General features: G+C 43.6%; 1 protein-coding gene across 3 annotated transcripts in view; it reads right to left on the reverse strand.

The window, feature by feature from the left end:
- slc39a11 (solute carrier family 39, member 11) overlaps positions 1-21,033 on the reverse strand; it is a 144,030-nt gene continuing 122,997 nt past the window's right edge. For all 3 annotated transcript variants that reach the window (XM_021564907.3, XM_021564906.3, XM_036946293.2), the window contains exons 8-10: positions 3,923-4,021; positions 2,656-2,814; positions 1-1,603 (exon numbers count right to left, since the gene is read on the reverse strand). In XM_021564907.3, coding sequence (XP_021420582.3) covers positions 1,525-1,603; positions 2,656-2,814; positions 3,923-4,021 — 337 coding nt within the window. In that variant the 3' untranslated portion in view covers positions 1-1,524. The remainder of the gene's footprint in view (positions 1,604-2,655; positions 2,815-3,922; positions 4,022-21,033) is intronic.

Raw genomic sequence — 21,033 nt, forward strand, 5'->3', positions numbered from 1 at the left:
TGGAATCAGTTTTGGTTTATTACATCATCACCACATCTCTCTCCATGACACTTTTCCTTGGGAATGGTTCTATCCAGGCCCCTCCAAGAATAGAATTAGGCAGGGAGACCTGAGGGGTATACCGCGACGCAGGATCAATGAGTTAGCCAGCTAACTTGGATAAACAACCCAAAATAACTATTGATTTTCTGTTTCATTAAGTAATCTAAGCTAAGATATGTGTTTTTGGTTGTTGAGTTAAATCAGACCATGCCCGTTTCAGGCTAATCAAACACATTTAAAAAATAATAATTTATGCAAGTTTACTGGCTAACTCATTGATCCTGCTTTGTAGTATACCCCTCAGGGTTCATTTCAATCAAGCGTGTCCGAGTAAGAGTGCTGAGATCATTTTTACTTTTTAAAATCACATCCTAGATCAGCACACCTACTCTGAGACGTTGTCCCATACATAGCTGTAAGGCCAGAGGGTCTACAGTACAATAAGGCCAGAGGGTTTAGAAGCCCCCACCAAACTCCAGCAGTACAGTACAGTTCATGAACGTAAAAATGAACAAGCAAAAAGGAGGTTGCATCTGGGTTGTGTAGCTAGCATTGCATTTGGCTAGCTGCAATATCTCTCTTTTCACAAATTAGTAATTATATGTCATTTCACCTGTAATGATAACTGAATGTCATATTATAATAATGTAATAACAATGCAATACGAATGGAATGTGTGTGCTGTAGTTGAGAAAAAGATAAGAAAGGAGAAGCTAGCTGTAAAATGTTGCTATTCACATTCTCTTCATCCACACCACATTCTCTTCATCCAAACACACACAATGGCCAGCCTGAGGATGATAGAGAATGTATGCGAGAAAAAGCTAAATAAAGCAAAAGAGCAAGGAAAAAACAGACGGAACCACTTGGTCATTTAAATGTTTGATAATTGAGGAAGAAAAAAAACATTCCATCCTGAATGAATCAGGGTGTGCACCATTTGTAAATACATTACATCATAATCCGAGCAAAGATCCTTCTCAAGGATCAGGCAAGCCGACACATTCACCTCGTAATATGTGACATATCTGTAGACAAAGATCCCTGTGTTTCATTCAGTGACCATAACTAGCCTTCAAAACACAGTCTTGAGGTCCAACTGTGGAGTGGGCTGACACAGTTGGAGCCAAAATGGACTTAGCCCTTAGAGGTGTAAACCCAATTACACACACACACTCCATAAAAATCTATTCAAAATCAACTATCAATTTTTCATACATGGCTGTCTCAGTACCAGTCTAAACTAGTCATACAAACACCACTTTTCAAGTATCATCACATTTTATAATAAGGATCCAGTATCCCAAAAAACAACAACCAAATTCACAAAATGTCAAAATTAAAAAATAAAATAAAAATAAATACAACAAAAGCAAGCAATTAGAGAGAAGGCAGATTTGGTCCCTTTTTCCCCAAGGTCTGGCGATTAGCCGTGACATCATTCTGTGACATCAGCGAGGTGTTCTGCGTGGAGGTGAGGCCTCAGCCCAGCCCAACGTCAAGTGACATCATCACTACAAAGCCCAGGATGGAGGTCCAGGAAGCCAACTTACCGTTCCCACTTCAAGACAATATACATGGACAGTGTTAATCAATGTTGGTGTATTTATACAGTACTTCAATCATATACAATACATTGAGACACAGAGATAAGCCAAGCACATGGAAATCTGTCAGGTTACTAAAACACACACACCCTAAACATGCTAGCAGGCACACACTTCACAGTGACAGTGGACCCACACAAGTCAAAAGGACAGCTCGCTCCCTGTCTCACTTCTTAAAGAAAACAACACGCCCAGGGTTGTGAAAACCAGAACATTCCAGGGGGACAGTGTCGTTGCTCCGCTCCCACTCTTCCTCCTCGCGGCTCACACTAACACAAAGACAGCGATTGATCTAGTCCAGCTCAGAGTCACAGAGCTATGAACAACTACTGTTGGAACCAGGGTAGAAAAATCTGTTAATGGGCAGTATCAGTCAAAGGTTTGGACACACCTACTCATTCAAAGGTTTTCCTTTATTTTCTACATCGTAGAATAATAGTGAATCATGCAGTAACCAAGCATTTCGCTACACTCGCAATACCATCTGCTAACCATGTGTATGTGACCAATACAATTTGATTTGAAAAAGTGTTAAACAAATGTAAATATATTTTATAGTTGAGATTCTTCAAAGTAGCCACCCTATGCATGGATGACAGTTTTGCACTCTCTTGGCATTCTCTCAACCAGCTTCATGAGGTAGTCACCTGGAATGCATTTCAATTAACAGGTGTGCCTTGTCAAAAGTTAATTTGTGGAATTTCTTTGAAGCATCTAAACTGTATAATTTAATTTGATTTTTTTTTTTTTTTTTGGTTTACTACTTTTTTTGGTTTACTATATGTGTTACTTCATAGTTTTGATGTCTTCACTATTATTCTACATGTAGAAAATAATAAAAAATAAAGAAAAACCCTTGAATGAGTAGGTGCATCCTAACTTTTGACTGGTACTGTATTACTAGGAAACATTGTTCCAGTGTTTTCTAAAGGGTTGGACATGGACTAAGCCTTGACTAAGACATGGGTTAGGAGAGCACAGTAAAAAATAACCTCTCTCTACCCACCTGAGTTGAGCCTCTGGGATGATGTCATCAACCACCACATACACCATAGCCCCTGCAGCGAAGGCCAGGGCGTACGGCAACAGTGGTTCAGCCAGCACCACGGCAACAGCTCCTAGCAACCCGGCGATTGGTTCTACCATTCCACTGAGCTGTCCGTACCTGAGAGAGGAGTTAGTCAAAACCCTAGATAGTACCCTTTATGTCCCCTTCAGTCATTGGCTGTCAAACAAAAACAATTATTTTAATATTCAGTTTAATATACAGGAAGTATTCACACCCCTTGACTTTTTCCACATTTTGTTGTGTTAAAAAATGGGATTAAAATGGATATAATTGTCATTTTTGGTCAACGATCAACACAAAATACTCTAATGTCAAAGTGGAAGAAAATGTACAATATTTATAAAAAATGCATGAAAAATAAAAAACACTCATATCTTGATTCGATAAGTCTTCAAAGCATCCCATCATCTGGTGAGTCTTCTGCCCTCCACAGACAGGGGGTTAAGGGGCTCTGGCTGGCTAAAACTGGAAACTATTCCTGGAGATACAAGGCTGAATTGCTCCAAACATAACGCTTTGTATTCAGGACAAAAAGTTAATTTCTTTGCCAATATGTTTTGCATTATTACTTAAGTACCTTGTTGCAAACAGGATGCATGTTTTGGAATATTTGTTTATTCTGTTCCGGCTTCCTTATTTTCTCTCTGCTTTTTTTTTTTTTTGCACATCTACCAATAGGTGCCCTTCTTTGTGAGGCATTGGAAAACCTCCCTGGCCTTTGTGGTTGAGTCTGTGTTTGAAATTCACTGCTTGATTGGGGGACCTTACAGATAATTGTATATGTGGGGTACAGAGATGGGGCAGTCATTCAAAAATCATGTTAACCACTATTATTGAACACAGAATGAGTCCACGCAACTTGTTATGTGACTTGTTAAGCACATTTTTACTCCTGAACTTATTTAGGCTTGCCATAACAAAGGGCTTGAATACTTGTTGACTCAAGACATTTCAGCTTTTCATTTTTAATGAATTTGTAAACATTAAAACAAACATAATTACACTTTTACATTATGGGGTATTATGTGTTGATCAGCGCCACAAAATATCAATTTAATCCATTTTAAATGCAGGCTGTAACACAACAAAACATGGAAAAAGTCAAGGGATGTGAATACTTTCTGAAGAACCTGTCAGTTAAGGTGCAGAAAAACAGTGATGATCATGTGGAGATACTGTTTGGATATTAAGAGTTGTTACTCACCAGAAGGCTTTCCATGTGGACATCCCTGCACCTCGCAGAGGGAGGCTCACCGCAAGGCCCTCTGGGAAATTCTGGATCCCTATGCCAATGGCCAAGTTCCTGTGGAACACATGATAACGCTTTAGAGGACACCACTCCTTAGATCATTGTCTGATGGCCTTTCAGGTGACATTTCTTATTGCCATTACCCTAATCAATGGTCGCTCATTGACATTGGTTTAGAGGCCTAAATGGGAGAGATTTCAGAGCGTCGAGTTGGCATGTGAAGCATTACATTCACTTCAACCTCTCTGCTTCAATAGAGTTACAGATGTATCGTGGCTACGTGTGGTAGAAGTGTGGTTGGAGGGTGGGCGGGTGGTTGGTTGGTTAGCGAGGAGGAAACTGTATTTGAATGATGTACAGTACATAACACGGGGGGGAAACTCTGTTATTTTGCTGCTGGCAGTTTCCGGGGTCAGTTAAAAGGCAGTAGTGCTCAGTCTAAAGAGTCAGCACTGGAGGAAATCGCCATCACAATAAAACCGCAGACTATGGATAGGGGCTCATTCTCAGGACAGGAAATGACTTGGAAACAATTGCTAAGGAGACACACGAGGAGTTAGTTGGATATGAAGAGTTGGGAGAAAATGCATACTGCTGAACAATTAGAAGAGAAGAAACTCAAATCTATTCAAAACAACAACACAGCACTCAAGTCACCTCATCCTAAGCCCTCCGGAGCATCAATAAACTGAGGCTAACAGCACACTCCCGTCCACACTATTAGCAGCCAGGGCGGTAATTCAAAGACATGCTCATAAGTGGTGTTAGTGCTGCTCGCACTCCACTGCATCCTTGTCGGACCGCATCAGTTCCCAGGGGGCAAAGAACTCAGCAACACCACACACGGGTGTTTTTGGGAGGAACGTTTTAAGTTTCCTCTCTCCTTGTGAACCACTGTAACAGGCACAGAGTCAAGAGCCTGCCCCTGGAGAGAGAAGATTAATGACAGCTAGTCACGGAAAGGTTTACAGCAGTCACTGCCTGGGGGGGGGGGGGAAGAAGCGAGAGAGAGCGAGAGACAGAGACAGCGAGAGAGACAGAGGCAGAGAGAGAGACAGAGACAGCGAGAGAGAAAAGAAAGGAAATGTGTTTTCAACACGCTAGAAAGAGTGTTTCTGTGTCAAGGAAAAAATGGGGATACAATGACAGGGAGAGAATACAGAAAAAAAATGAAGAGAAGGCTGGAGTATAGAACGAGGGAAGGACAGCAGAGAAGAACATCTGGGCCGCATGAGACAGAGAAGGGAGGAAAAAGAAAGAGGAAAAAGTGGATAGAAGAGAAAAAGGAGAAGTCTGGAGAGAGTGAGGGAGTAGACCCTGTGGGGTGTGGTTGAAGTGAATCCAGTCACTGGTCACATGGGGGCTGTATTGGCAGGAAACACCTTTGTATACAGTACTATTTCATAAATCTGAGCTACATTGATCCATTACAGCACAGCAGAACAGGGATAATGCAGCATAATGCAGTAACAGTAAGTTGCATGCTAGGCTAGTAGACCAAACCCTACGGTCTAGGCTACTATACACAATACAGTTAGGCTAACATGTAAACAAGGATATGACCATGGGGGCAGCCATTCTGGATGGGCCACATGACCATTGGATTGTGTAACAACAATCACCTGGAGAGACAAAGACAGACCAAAGAGAAGGCTGGAGTATTGGAACGAGGGAAGGATGGCAGAGAGATACATCTGGGCCGCATGAGAGAGGAGACCGAGAAGGAGGAAAAATAAAGAGAAAAGGGATAGAAAAGGAGGTCAGGAAGTCCTGAGTGAGTTAGGGAGAAGCTGTGCCTTTGGTGTGGTAGAGTTGAACCCCAGTCACCCAGTTCTGTTTTCACTGCTCGTCACATGGGGGCTGTATTGGCAGGAAACACCTCAAACAGTACTAATTAATACATGTGAGCTACATTTCCCCATTACAGCACAGCAGCATTTCATGGCAGCTATGTTTGTTCAGCTGCGGCATCAGGACAGGACTGGCCCAGAACATATGGAACCACGCCTGTCCAGTCCTCAGTACTGAGGACTGGCCCAGAACATATGGAACCACGCCTGTCCAGTCCTCAGTATTGAGGGAGGGAGAGAAAGAGAGCGAGAATGAAGAGAATGAGAAAGAGGGAGAGAGAGAGAAAGAGATTTCTGTCTGTAATAGAGCGAAATACAGCAGGTATTGCACAGTGGTAATACATTAATAGCGATGTTGTGCTTTGGCCTGCTAGCCTAGCGTGCTAACTTACTGGTACTGCAATAAGCTGCTAGTTGGCCCTGTTCCTATGGTGTGCTTGGTTATCCTCTGCATATAGTGTGCTTTTCCATTGTGCTATGGTTATATTAGGCTGTTAGCCTGCTAGCCTTAATAACGTAACACTGTAGGTAGCAGCATAGCATAGCACATAGCTATAACGTAACACTGAAAGTAGCAGCATAACATAGCACATAGCCATAATGTAACACTGTATATAGCAGCATAACATAGCACATAGCCATAATGTAACACTGTATATAGCAGCATAACATAGCACATAGCTATAACGTAACACTGTATATAGCAGCATAACATAGCACATAGCTATAACGTAACACTGTATATAGCAGCATAACATAGCACATAGCTATAACGTAACACTGTATATAGCAGCATAACATAGCACATAGCTATAACGTAACACTGTATATAGCAGCATAACATAGCACATAGCCATAATGTAACACTGTATATAGCAGCATAACATAGCACATAGCTATAACGTAACACTGTATATAGCAGCATAACATAGCACATAGCACATAGCTATAACGTAACACTGTATATAGCAGCATAACATAGCACATAGCTATAACGTAACACTGTATATAGCAGCATAACATAGCACATAGCTATAACGTAACACTGTATATAGCAGCATAACATAGCACATAGCTATAACGTAACACTGTATGTAGCAGCATATCATAGCACATAACACATAGCTATAACGTAACACTGTATATAGCAGCATAACATAGCACATAGCACATAGCTATAACGTAACACTGTATATAGCAGCATAACATAGCACATAGCTATAACGTAACACTGTATGTAGCAGCATATCATAGCACATAGCTATAACGTAACACTGTATATAGCAGCATAACATAGCACATAGCTATAACGTAACACTGTATATAGCAGCATAACATAGCACATAGCTATAACGTAACACTGTATATAGCAGCATAACATAGCACATAGCTATAACGTAACACTGTATATAGCAGCATAACATAGCACATAGCTATAACGTAACACTGTATATAGCAGCATAACATAGCACATAGCCATAATGTAACACTGTATATAGCAGCATAACATAGCACATAGCTATAACGTAACACTGTATATAGCAGCATAACATAGCACATAGCACATAGCTATAACGTAACACTGTATATAGCAGCATAACATAGCACATAGCTATAACGTAACACTGTATATAGCAGCATAACATAGCACATAGCTATAACGTAACACTGTATATAGCAGCATAACATAGCACATAGCCATAATGTAACACTGTATATAGCAGCATAACATAGCACATAGCCATAATGTAACACTGTATATAGCAGCATAACATAGCACATAGCTATAACGTAACACTGTATATAGCAGCATAACATAGCACATAGCTATAACGTAACACTGTATATAGCAGCATAACATAGCACATAGCTATAACGTAACACTGTATATAGCAGCATAACATAGCACATAGCTATAACGTAACACTGTATATAGCAGCATAACATAGCACATAGCCATAATGTAACACTGTATATAGCAGCATAACATAGCACATAGCTATAACGTAACACTGTATATAGCAGCATAACATAGCACATAGCACATAGCTATAACGTAACACTGTATATAGCAGCATAACATAGCACATAGCTATAACGTAACACTGTATATAGCAGCATAACATAGCACATAGCTATAACGTAACACTGTATATAGCAGCATAACATAGCACATAGCTATAACGTAACACTGTATGTAGCAGCATATCATAGCACATAACACATAGCTATAACGTAACACTGTATATAGCAGCATAACATAGCACATAGCACATAGCTATAACGTAACACTGTATATAGCAGCATAACATAGCACATAGCTATAACGTAACACTGTATATAGCAGCATAACATAGCACATAGCTATAACGTAACACTGTATGTAGCAGCATTTCATAGCACATAGCTACAACGTAACACTGTATATAGCAGCATAACATAGCACATAGCTATAACGTAGCACTGTATATAGCAGCATAACATAGCACATAGCTATAATGTAACACTGTATATAGCAGCATAACAGCACATAGCTATAACGTAACACTGTATGTAGCAGCATAACATAGCACATAGCTATAACGTAACACTGTATATAGCAGCATATCATAGCACATAGCTATAACGTAGCACTGTAAATAGCAGCATATCATAGCACATAGCTATAACGTAGCACTGTAAATAGCAGCATATCATAGCACATAGCTATAACGTAACACTGTATATACCAGTGGCTATAACCACTGTGTAATACCTGCTCTATTTCTGTCCATTACAAAAAACAGTAATAGTTGACATTGGCAATATGCAGGGACCACTATCACTTCCACTTCTCATTGCCAATGTTGTATGTGCCCGTTAGGCGCAAAAGTGTGTTCTGTACATCTGTCTCCTACTTGTCATTGGCCCCAGGCCAATTGTTCTATTCTAAACTGACACCTCTTTCAGAGACTAACAACCAACCAACCAACAGGTGGCACTCTTTTTCAGTCTTAAAGGTACAATCTGCAATATTTACAACTGTTCACATTTTTTTAAATGTTACATTTATTTAACTAGGCAAGTCAGTTAAGAACAAATTCTTATTTACAACGACGGCCTAGGAACAGTGGGTTAACTTCCATGTTCAGGGAAGAACGACAGATTGTTTTACCTTGTCAGCTCGGGGATTTGATCTTGCAATGCTCTAACCACTAGGCTACCTGCCGCGTCAATGGTCATCTCATCTCAGTGATTGGTCTGTTTGAAACCTAAAATAGTTTCATTATAAAAAATATAACCACATCACAGGGACCATATTGTTAACACTGGCGACAATTCAACCAGACAAAAATGTATCGACAAACTGTGCAAAGAAATTAGGAGATAATTTACTAAAGAACAGTTGCAGATTTCTCACGGTCTTGGACAGTATCGGTTGAAATGACTTGCTACGTGGCTAAACTTATCTGATCAAATGTTCTCTCAAATCTTGGGCTTTAGTCGAATAAAAATGTTCCATGATGAACCGGTCTCACGTAGCTCTACCTAGGATGTGTGTGTGTATAAAGACGGGGACTGAGCATCATCAACTGCATCATATCTGAAGAGGCATTGTTTCAGAATGAAGGGTGCTGTAGCTCTGCTGGTGTTGCTGTTCTGTCTGTCTGGGTCACAGGCTCAGGGAGGGAGTGGATGGCTCAGAGAGAATGACATCACTCAACAGGGTCACAGCACAGGCAGAGAGAGCATAGTGAGTGGAGTTCAGATAGTGCGCAGAGGGACTGAAGCTACTGTCACTACCGACGAACGCACACCCACCGGACATGACTGCTTGACTGAGGTGCAGAAGCTGAGAGAATATGTCCTGAAGCTCGGGTTGGAAGGCTGAATGACCAGTAGGAGACAGATGTACAGAACATACTTTTACACCTAACGGGCACATACAACATTGGCAATGAGAAGTGAAAAGTGGATGTGATAGTGTTTTTTGTAATAGACAAATAGAGCAGGTATTGCACATGGGTAAAAGTCTAATAGCGATGTACTATGTTATCATTCATTTAGGAATAGTGTACATACATTTTTTTTTAATTAAAAAATAAAAACATGATATGTATTTCGAATATCCGGATATCCATATTTTAGTAGGGATATTATTGGAATAGCGAAATCATTTCAAATGCCCGACCACTACGTCCGAGTCTTCCCTGTGTGAGAACATTCTGAATGCGCAATGAATACTATAATGATCTCAGGTGAAAAGTCTGTATTGAAAGACCCTCTTGGAGATCCAAACGCTCCTCTTGCTACTATTAATTAAACATTACAAATCAATTATACTGTGTGTGTGTGTGTGTGTGTGTGTGTGTGTGTGTGTGTGTGTGTGTGTGTGTGTGTGTGTGTGTGTGTGTGTGTGTGTGTGTGTGTGTGTGTGTGAATTGTTCACAAAAACAATGTGTACAAAAAGTTAAACAATGTGTTGTAACATGGGGTACGAGAATAAGGTACACAACATGACCAAATGTATGTGAACACCTGCCAACATCTCATTCCAAAATCATGCACATTGATATGGAGTTGGTTCCCCTTTCAATCATCGATAAAATCCAATTGTGTTCATTATCCGTAGCTTATGCCTGCCAATACAATAACTCCACCGCCACCATGGGGCACTCTGTTCATAATATTGACATCAGCAAACCGCTCGCCCACATGTTGCCATGCAAGTGGTCTGTGGTTGTGAGTCCGGGTTAGACGTGCCTCCAAATTCTCTAAAACGACGTTGGAGACGGCTTATGGTAGAGAAATTAACATTAAATTATTTGGCAACAGCTCTGGTGGACATTCATACTGTCAGCATGCCAATTGCGCGCTCCCTCAAAACATCTGTAGCATTGTTGGGTGTCAAAACTGCACATTTTAGAGTGGCCTTTTATTGTCCCCAGAACAAGGTTCACCTGTGTAATGATCACACTGTTTAATGAGCTTCTTGATATGCCACATCTGTCAGGTGAATGAATTATCTTGGCAAAGGAGAAATGCTCACTAACAGGGAAGTAAATACATTTGTGCACAAAATTAGAGAGAAATAAGCTTTTTGTCTATATGGAACATTTCAGGGATCTTTTATTTCAGCTCATGAAACATGGGACCAACACTACATGTTGCATTTTCATTTTTGATCAGTGTATATTTCCACACTATGAGGATGGAATATTACTGTCACATTGTGAAAATTATGATAATGCCTTTTTAGTGTCAGCCTGCTTTGGCCTGCCTGGTGATGTCACCAGGAGGGAAATGATGTAATAGACCAATAAGTAAGAGAGCTCCAAACCTCTCTGCCAATAACAGCTCGTTTTCAGTGTTCCCCTTCCTACTCAGACCACTCCCAGACAGTCCTATCAAAATTCTTGCTTGAGAAATGTCAAGTTTTTGTTAATTTTTTACAATTTTAATTGAAAACAATCACAGCAAGGTATTTCATTTTTACTCAGAAATGATTTGATAATGATATAAAAAAAAGCTGCATTGGACCTTTAACTGCTCTGCACTAGCTGATGTAGAACTTCTACCATGCAAAAATACATTGACAAATTGCAGAGAAATATAATATAATTTACTAAACAACAGTTGGACACGTCTCATGGGTCTCAAACAACATTAGATACAAATAACTCGCTATGTGGTAAAAACATCTTATCAAATGTTATCAAAAGTCCTTGGCTTTAGTGTAGTGCTACCCGCCGAGGTGTGTGTATATAAGACCCTCTTGGAGACCCAACGCTCCTCTTACTACAATGAATAAAGCATTAAAAAAAATAATAATACTGTGCATGTGTTGTTTGTTCAAAGACACTGTTTACCACATTATATTGTGGGTTATGATGGGGTAAGACATTGGTACTTGATGTTACTTTCTTCAAGAATCAAAATGGGTCGACATTAGGGCTGTGGCGGTCATGAAATTCTGTCAGTCTGTTACTGTCATGCAAAAGTATACCGGTCTCACTGTATTTCAACATTAATTAACATAATTGTGAATGATACTGATACTGATGGAGGGACAATAGAGCCCTGAGTACCAGGCCATTAGGACTTGATAGAAGGACAATAGAGCCCTGAGTACCAGGTCATTAGGACTTGATGGAGGGACAGTAGAGCCCTGAGTACCAGACCATTAGGACTTGATGGAGGGACAGTAGAGCCCTGAGTACCAGACCATTAGGACCTGATGGAGGGACAGTAGAGCCCTGAGTACCAGGCCATTAGGACTTGATGGAGGGACAATAGAGCCCTGAGTACCAGGCCATTAGGACTTGATAGAAGGACAATAGAGCCCTGAGTACCAGGCCATTAGGACTTGATGGAGGGACAGTAGAGCCCTGAGTACCAGACCATTAGGACCTGATGGAGGGACAGAAGAGCCCTGAGTACCAGACCATTAGGACCTGATGGAGGGACAGTAGAGCCCTGAGTACCAGGCCATTAGGACCTGATGGAGGGACAGTAGAGCCCTGAGTACCGGACCATTAGGACCTGATGGAGGGACAGTAGAGCCCTGAGTACCAGGCCATGACCCAGTCTGTAATACCTACATGTTTCAAGCATACCACCATATTCCCTGTGCCCAAGAACGCCAAGGTAACCTGTCTAAATAATTATCTCTCACATCTGTAGCCATGAAATCAGATCCTTAAAAACATCTGCAGCTGCACCATTGAGTGAATCTTGACTGGCAACTGCTTGGCATCCAACCTCAAGGTGCTACAGAGGGTAGCGCCCAGTACATCACTGGGGCCGAGCTCCCTGCCACACATATAAAACAAAAAACAAAACAAAAATACCCCTCCCTTTCTCTCCCCAATTTTCGTAGTATTCAATTATTAGTAGTTACTCATCGCTACAACTCCTGTACGGGCTCGGGAGAGACGAAGGTCGAAAGTCATGCGTCCTGCGAAACACAACCCAACCAAGCCGCACTGCTTCTTAACACAGCGCGCATCCAACCCGGAAGCCAGCCGCACCAATGTGTCGGAGGGAACACTGCGCACCTGGCGACCTTGGTTAGCGTGCACTGCACCCGGCCCGCCACAGGAGTCGCTGGTGCGCGATGAGACAAGGATATCCCTACCGGTCAAACCCTCCCTAACCCGGACGACGTGTGTCGCCCCACGGACCTCCCAGTCGCCCCATGGACCTCCCAGTCGCGGCCGGCAGCGACAGAGCCTGGGCGCGAACCCAGAGTCTCTGGTGGCACAGCTAGCGCTGCGATGCAGTGCCCTAGAACACTGCGCCACCTGGGAGCCTGCCACACATATTGAGAAACACCCACAGTACACCTACACACCAATATACAAATCTATCAATCTAAGCCAGTCAGCATGCAGCAAGCTTAACGTGACAGTGCTACTCTCCAACCCCTCTCATAGTTGCTACATTAGTACTTCCGGCGCCGACAGAGATGGCCGCCTCGCTTCGCGTTCCTAGGAAACTATGCAGTTTTTTGTTTTTTTACGTGTTATTTCTTACATTAGTACCCCAGGTCATCTTAGGTTTCATTACATACAGTCGAGAAGAACTACTGAATATAAGAGCAACGTCAACTCACCATCAGTACGACCAAGAATATGTTTTTCGCGACGCGGATCCTGTGTTCTGCCTTACAAACAGGACAACGGAGTGGATCCTATGCAGCGACCCAAAAAAACGACTCCGAAAGAGAGGGAAACGAGGCGGTCTTCTGGTCAGACTCCGGAGACGGGCACATCGCGCACCACTCCCTAGCATTCTTCTTGCCAATGTCCAGTCTCTTGACAACAAGGTTGATGAAATCCGAGCAAGGGTAGCATTCCAGAGGGACATCAGAGACTGTAACGTCCTTTGCTTCACTGAAACATGGCTCACTGGAGAGACTCTATCCGAAGCGGTGCAGCCAACGGGTTTCTCCACACATCGCGCTGACAGAAACAAACATCTTTCTGGTAAGAAGAGGGGCGGGGGCGTATGCCTCATGGCCAACGTGACATGGTGTGATGAAAGAAACATACAGGAACTCAAATCCTTCTGTTCACCTGATTTAGAATTCCTCACAATCAAATGTAGACCGCATTATCTACCAAGAGAATTCTCTTCGATTATAATCACAGCCGTATATATCCCCCCCCAAGCAGACACATCGATGGCTCTGAACGAACTTTATTTAACTCTCTGCAAACTGGAAACGATTTATCCGGAGGCTGCATTCATTGTAGCTGGGGATTTTAACAAGGCTAATCTGAAAACAAGACTCCCCAAATTTTATCAGCATATCGATTGCGCAACCAGGGGAGGAAAGACCTTGGATCATTGTTACTCTAACTTCCGCGACGCATATAAGGCCCTGCCCCGCCCCCCTTTCGGAAAAGCTGACCACGACTCCATTTTGTTGATCCCTGCCTACAGACAGAAACTAAAACAAGAGGCTCCCACGCTGAGGTCTGTCCAACGCTGGTCCGACTAAGCTGACTCCACACTCCAAGACTGCTTCCATCACGTGGACTGGGACATGTTTCGTATTGCGTCAGATAACAACATTGACGAATACGCTGATTCGGTGTGCGGGTTCATTAGAACGTGCGTTGAAGATGTCGTTCCCATAGCAACGATTAAAACATTCCCTAACCAGAAACCGTGGATTGATGGCAGCATTCGTGTGAAACTGAAAGCGCGAACCACTGCTTTTAATCAGGGCAAGGTGTCTGGTAACATGACCGAATACAAACAGTGCAGCTATTCCCTCCGCAAGGCTATCAAACAAGCTAAGCGCCAGTACAGAGACAAAGTAGAATCTCAATTCAACGGCTCAGACACAAGAGGCATGTGGCAGGGTCTACAGTCAATCACGGACTACAGGAAGAAATCCAGCCCAGTCACGGACCAGGATGTCTTGCTCCCAGGCAGACTAAATAACTTTTTTGCCCGCTTTGAGGACAATACAGTGCCACTGACACGGCCTGCAACGAAAACATGCGGTCTTTCCTTCACTGCAGCCGAGGTGAGTAAGACATTTAAACGTGTTAACCCTCGCAAGGCTGCAGGCCCAGACGGCATCCCCAGCCGCGCCCTCAGAGCATGCGCAGACCAGCTGGCCGGTGTGTTTACGGACATATTCAATCAATCCCTATACCAGTCTGCTGTTCACACATGCTTCAAGAGGGCCACCATTGTTCCTGTTCCCAAGAAAGCTAAGGTAACTGAGCTAAACGACTACCGCCCCGTAGCACTCACATCCGTCATCATGAAGTGCTTTGAGAGACTAGTCAAGGACCATATCACCTCCACCCTACCTGACACCCTAGACCCACTCCAATTTGCTTACCGCCCAAATAGGTCCACAGACGATGCAATCTCAACCACACTGCACACTGCCCTAACCCATCTGGACAAGAGGAATACCTATGTGAGAATGCTGTTCATCGACTACAGCTCGGCATTCAACACCATAGTACCCTCCAAGCTCGTCATCAAGCTCGAGACCCTGGGTCTCGACCCCGCCCTGTGCAACTGGGTACTGGACTTCCTGACGGGCCGCCCCCAGGTGGTGAGGGTAGGCAACAACATCTCCTCCCCGCTGATCCTCAACACTGGGGCCCCACAAGGGTGCGTTCTGAGCCCTCTCCTGTACTCCCTGTTCACCCACGACTGCGTGGCCACGCACGCCTCCAACTCAATCATCAAGTTTGCGGACGACACAACAGTGGTAGGCTTGATTACCAACAACGACGAGACGGCCTACAGGGAGGAGGTGAGGGCCCTCGGAGTGTGGTGTCAGGAAAATAACCTCACACTCAACGTCAACAAAACTAAGGAGACGATTGTGGACTTCAGGAAACAGCAGAGGGAACACCCCCCTATCCACATCGATGGAACAGTAGTGGAGAGGTTAGCAAGTTTTAAGTTCCTCGGCATATACATCACAGACAAACTGAATTGGTCCACTCACACAGACAGCATCGTGAAGAAGGCGCAGCAGCGCCTCTTCAACCTCAGGAGGCTGAAGAAATTCGGCTTGTCACCAAAAGCACTCACAAACTTCTACAGATGCACAATCGAGAGCATCCTGGCGGGCTGTATCACCGCCTGGTATGGCAACTGCACCGCCCTCAACCGTAAGGCTCTCCAGAGGGTAGTGAGGTCCGCACAACGCATCACCGGGGGCAAACTACCTGCCCTCCAGGACACCTACACCACCCGATGTCACAGGAAGGCCATAAAGATCATCAAGGACATCAACCACCCGAGCCACTGCCTGTTCACCCCGCTATCATCCAGAAGGCGAGGTCAGTACAGGTGCATCAAAGCTGGGACCGAGAGACTGAAAAACAGCTTCTATCTCAAGGCCATCAGACTGTTAAACAGCCACCACTAACACTGAGTGGCTGCTGCCAACACACTGACACAACTCCAGCCACTTTAATAATGGGAATTGATGGGAAATGATGTAAATATATCACTAGCCACTTTAAACAATGCTACCTTATATAAATGTTACTTACCCTACATTATTCATCTCATATGCATACGTATATACTGTACTCTATATCATCGACGGTATCCTTATGTAATACATGTATCACTAGCCACTTTATACTATGCCACTTTGTTTACATACTCATCTCATTTGTACATACTGTACTCAATACCATCTACTGTATCTTGCCTATGCTGCTCTGTACCATCACTCATTCATATATCCTTATGTACATATTCTTTATCCCCTTACACTGTGTACAAGACAGTAGTTTTGGAATTGTTAGTTAGATTACTTGTTATTACTGCATTGTTGGAACTAGAAGCACAAGCATTTCGCTACACTCGCATTAACATCTGCTAACCATGTGTATGTGACAAATAAAATTTGCTTTGATTTGATTTGACATTAATCGACCTCCAGTGTTAGTCCTTGGGGATCTCTCGCTCAGTCGTCCTACAGTTCACTGTAGAGGCCCCCTCAGCCCCCTCAGACACAGGCTGAGATAATGTCACCGCCACTGACCGTCTGCTGAGGAGGCTATTGGAGGAGCGTAAGGAAAGAGAAGACAGGAATGTCAAACCATTTCTCACCTATCAGGACAGGCATGCTTCACGCATGCACACACACACACACAGGCCCTTGGATGGCTGTCTAAATTATCTCGGCCCAGTCAATAGAAGTGTTACGCCCAGCACTGGGAACTAACAGCATTGGCTGAGGGGGCTGTCAGGGGGAGACTGCACAGTACACTGAAAATATACTGCCAGACACACAAGTCCTTCTTAAAAGAATGCCTGTTGAGTGACTGTGCAAATGTGTTATAAGCAGTGTGAATTACAGCGTATCAAACATCTGTCAGCTGCTTTAAGAGGGCCTGAGTACCATAGTGGAACCTGACTTCATAAAGACACTATTCTTGTGCTGTGTGAGAGAAAGAGAGCCGAGTGGTCAGTGAAGGAGTGAAACACCATGCGTTGGCGTAGCAAGCCCCCCTATACCTCCCTCTTATTGACATCTGTAATAACGGCAGGATTTGGCTGCACTCCGGCCCTCATAGCCACCTGTGTGCGTGCGTGTGTGTGTGTGTGTGTTTGTTTGTGTGTGTGAAATGGCATAGGGGACGATTCAGTTCAATTGGCTGACACAACACAGTGCAAGCTCCGCCCACCACTGCCACCTCCAATAGAAGAGCCCGGATGCAGCGAGTCACAATGGCTTTGATCTCTGCTCCAGCAAAACCGTCCAGCTAACAGGAAGAGCATGAGCTCAATGTTACAGAAATATCAAAAAGGTTTTCACAGTAAGGCATGATTCTGTTTTGATTCCATATCTCGTGCCAAATAGTATAGTACTTTTTCCATATTGGGTTCATTATGACAGCTATATTATGACTAGACTGTAGTCTGAAAACAGCCCATTTCTGCCCTGGCCAATCCAGAAGGCAGAGAGAGAGGTAGAGAGAGAGAGAGAAGCAGAGAGGTAGAAAGAGAGAGAGAGGGAGAAAGAGAGGCAGAGAGAGGCAGAGAGAGAGGCAGAGAGAGAGAGGCAGAGAGAGAGAGGCAGAGACAGAGAGGCAGAGACAGAGAGGCAGAATGGCAGAGAGGCAGAATGGCAGAGAGAGAGAGAGGCAGAGAGAGAGAGAGGCAGAGAGAGAGAGAGGCAGAGAGAGAGAGGCAGAGAGAGAAAGGCAGAGAGAGTGGTGCTAAACCCACCAAGCTCAGAGGGGCTCTCTGCTGGGGAGGGCCGGACCTCTGCAGACCCCAGAGGACTGAGCCAACAGCACAGGAATGCTGTGGTTTGGACCACTCTGTGTGTGTGTGAGTGTGTCAGGGTTCCTGTTAGGAAAATGTGGCACCGGACATTTGATCAGCAGCATTTTAATTTACCCTGGAAGTTTGACAAATTTACCGGATCCATATGCATTGGGGTGCGTAACCTGATTATGGCATCCAGCCACAGTGCTCAGAACGACATAAATTACATTTAGATTGTGGTAATTCATCTTAACAGAACATGCAAGTCAAGGATGCAGTGGTATATGTCCTTTTTACCGAATTATGATGCTCACTATGAAGATGTTAGAATAACTGTCCACATTGACTTTCCTCAGTCGACGAGACGAGTAACAAACAGAAAAATCACTAGCCTATTTCAATCTATGATCCCCCATAGTAGAAAAGTTTACCTCTTCTATTGGTCAGCTTGTCGTTCTGGGCTGGTTTCCCGATAGCGAATGAACATAGGCTTACGAGTGTTTTAACGATGCATCTTTCCTACAACGGCCGAAGACGTAACATGCATTTCCCAAAACACAACGCAGAGAGAACATTTGCTAAGTGCTTCGTTGGAGCATGTGTCAATAGTGTACTGGTTGTATGAATCGAAAGAAAGGGAGCGCTGCTCTCGGATCAGCTTTCTCTCCTCAAATCTTTGGCCGGCATAAGATTGAGCGTTTTAAAGTGCAACGTTAATTATAATGGTTTTTGGAAACAGCTCAGAGATTTAACGATGCTCCTACGAAAGGTTCTAACGATGAACTTAGCCTTAAGATGAGTTTATAATTGGTTGCACAATAATTGGGCTTATAAAAGAATGTCTCACTCCAGCAGGAACACGAGCTGATGCAACACCTCTCGCGCTTTGGCTCAAACTAATCTCTGTATCTGTATTCGTTGCACATGTAATAAATAAGATGCATTACGACAAAATAAAATACACATGCACCAATTTAGTTCCTTCTAAATTATGCAAATTTTTTCTTGAGCGGATGGTCCGGGTACCGGAACATAATTACAAATCATTTGTAGATTGACTGCAAGAAGACCAAACAGAAATAATACTAAAACATAATCATTTCCAACCTTGCTTAGATTCTCTATTATGCGTGGGAATACTTGGCAACAGTTTTCCTAAATTAAAATCACTTGGAACGGATTCCTGGTGTTTTTACAGTCTTATGTCCAACAATGAAAATTCAACAACAACAAAAAACTTAGGGGGTCAAATAAAAAACCCCGCAGGCCACATTCGGCCCGCGGGCCGCAAGTTGGGGAACCCTGCTATAGACCATGTGTCAAACTCATTCCAAGATGGGCAGAGTGTCTGCGGGTTTTCGCTCCACCCTTGTACTTGATTGATGAATTAAGGTCACTAATTAGTGAAGAACTCACCTTGCCTAGTTGTCTAGGGCTTAATTGAAAGGAAAAAACAAAAACCCACAGACACTAGGCCCTCCAAGGAATGAGTTTGACACCCGACAAACATGACAGCTCAAATGTATTTACATCAATTAATAGGCTAAAAAGCATTATTTCGAAATGATAATTTATTGGCTTTTCATTTTGGTGATCTGCTAAAAGCCGGCTTTTATCAGCTAACAGAAACCCTATTGGACTGACTGGGTCTGCTGCAGTGACAAAGACTTTCTTGATTTTCCTGTCCGGGTTGGCGCCCCCCCTTAGGTTCGTGCCGTGGGGGAGATCTTTGTGGGCTATACTCGGCCTTGTCTCAGGATAGTAAGTTGGTGGTTGAAGATATCCCTCTAGTGGTGTGGGGGCTGTGCTTTGGCAAAGTGGGTGGGGTTATATCCTGCCTGTTTGGCCCTATCCGGGGGTATTGTGTCTCCCGACCCCTCGTCTCAGCCTCCAGTATTTATGCTGCAATATTTTGTGTCGGGGGGCTAGGGTCAGTCTGTTATATCTGGAGTATTTCTCCAATCTTATCCGGTGTCCTGTGTGAATTTAAGTATGCTCTCTCTAATTCTCTCTCTGAGGACTTGAGCCCTAGGACCATGCCTCAGGAATACTGGCCTGATGACTCCTTGCTGTCCCCAGTCCACCTGGTCATGCTGCTGCTCCAGTTTCAACTGTTCTGCCTGCACCTATGGAACTCTGACCTGTTCACCGAACATGCTACCTTGTCCCAGACCTGCTGTTTTCAACTCCCTAGAGACAGCAGGAGTCGTAGAGATACTCTGAATGATCGGCTATGAAAAGCCAGCTGACATTTACTCCTGAGGTGCTGACCTGTTGCACCCTCTACAACCACTGTGATTATTATTATTTGACCCTGCTGGTCATCTATGAACATTTGAACATCTTGGCCATGTTCTGTTATAATCTCCACCCGGCACAGACAGAAGAGAACTGGCCACCCCACATAGCCTGGTTCCTCTGTAGATTTCTTCCTAGGGAGTTTTTCCTAGCCACATTTGATTGATTGACTCTCTTCCTATTCACACTAATGACTACAATACACTCTAAGAGGCTGCGCACAAGAGGCCACTTTACACTCAATTTGCAGACAATTCACACAAATAAGCATGCTGTAATCCTACATTTAGACTTTCATTGACTGTCCCCCAAAACATCTTGGGTTAAGATAGGTAGAAACGCATTGCAATACCACTGATTATGTGAAAGAATGTAGCCTCAAAGAATAAAAAAAGCAAATACATTTGGGATTGTTTTCCTCAGCTTGGCTGAGGAGGCCTCTTTGTTTAAATCACTACATTACCTGACTACCACCCCTTTCCTCTGGCTGACAGCTCATGCACACACACACACACATGGTTATACTGCAGCTGGAGAAAGGCAAAGCCACTGGGATGGAGAGAACCTGCTCACGGCGTCCACTCTGCCTCCTGTGAAGAGGCCTGCTAGAACACATCAAGGAGAAAGAGGAGTTGCATCTGAAGGAGAGCTAACACAGCTACCAGA

This window comes from Oncorhynchus mykiss, chromosome 16, assembly GCF_057628025.1.
Source record: "Oncorhynchus mykiss isolate SJ-2025 chromosome 16, ASM5762802v1, whole genome shotgun sequence".
NCBI classification, from domain to species: domain Eukaryota; kingdom Metazoa; phylum Chordata; class Actinopteri; order Salmoniformes; family Salmonidae; genus Oncorhynchus; species Oncorhynchus mykiss.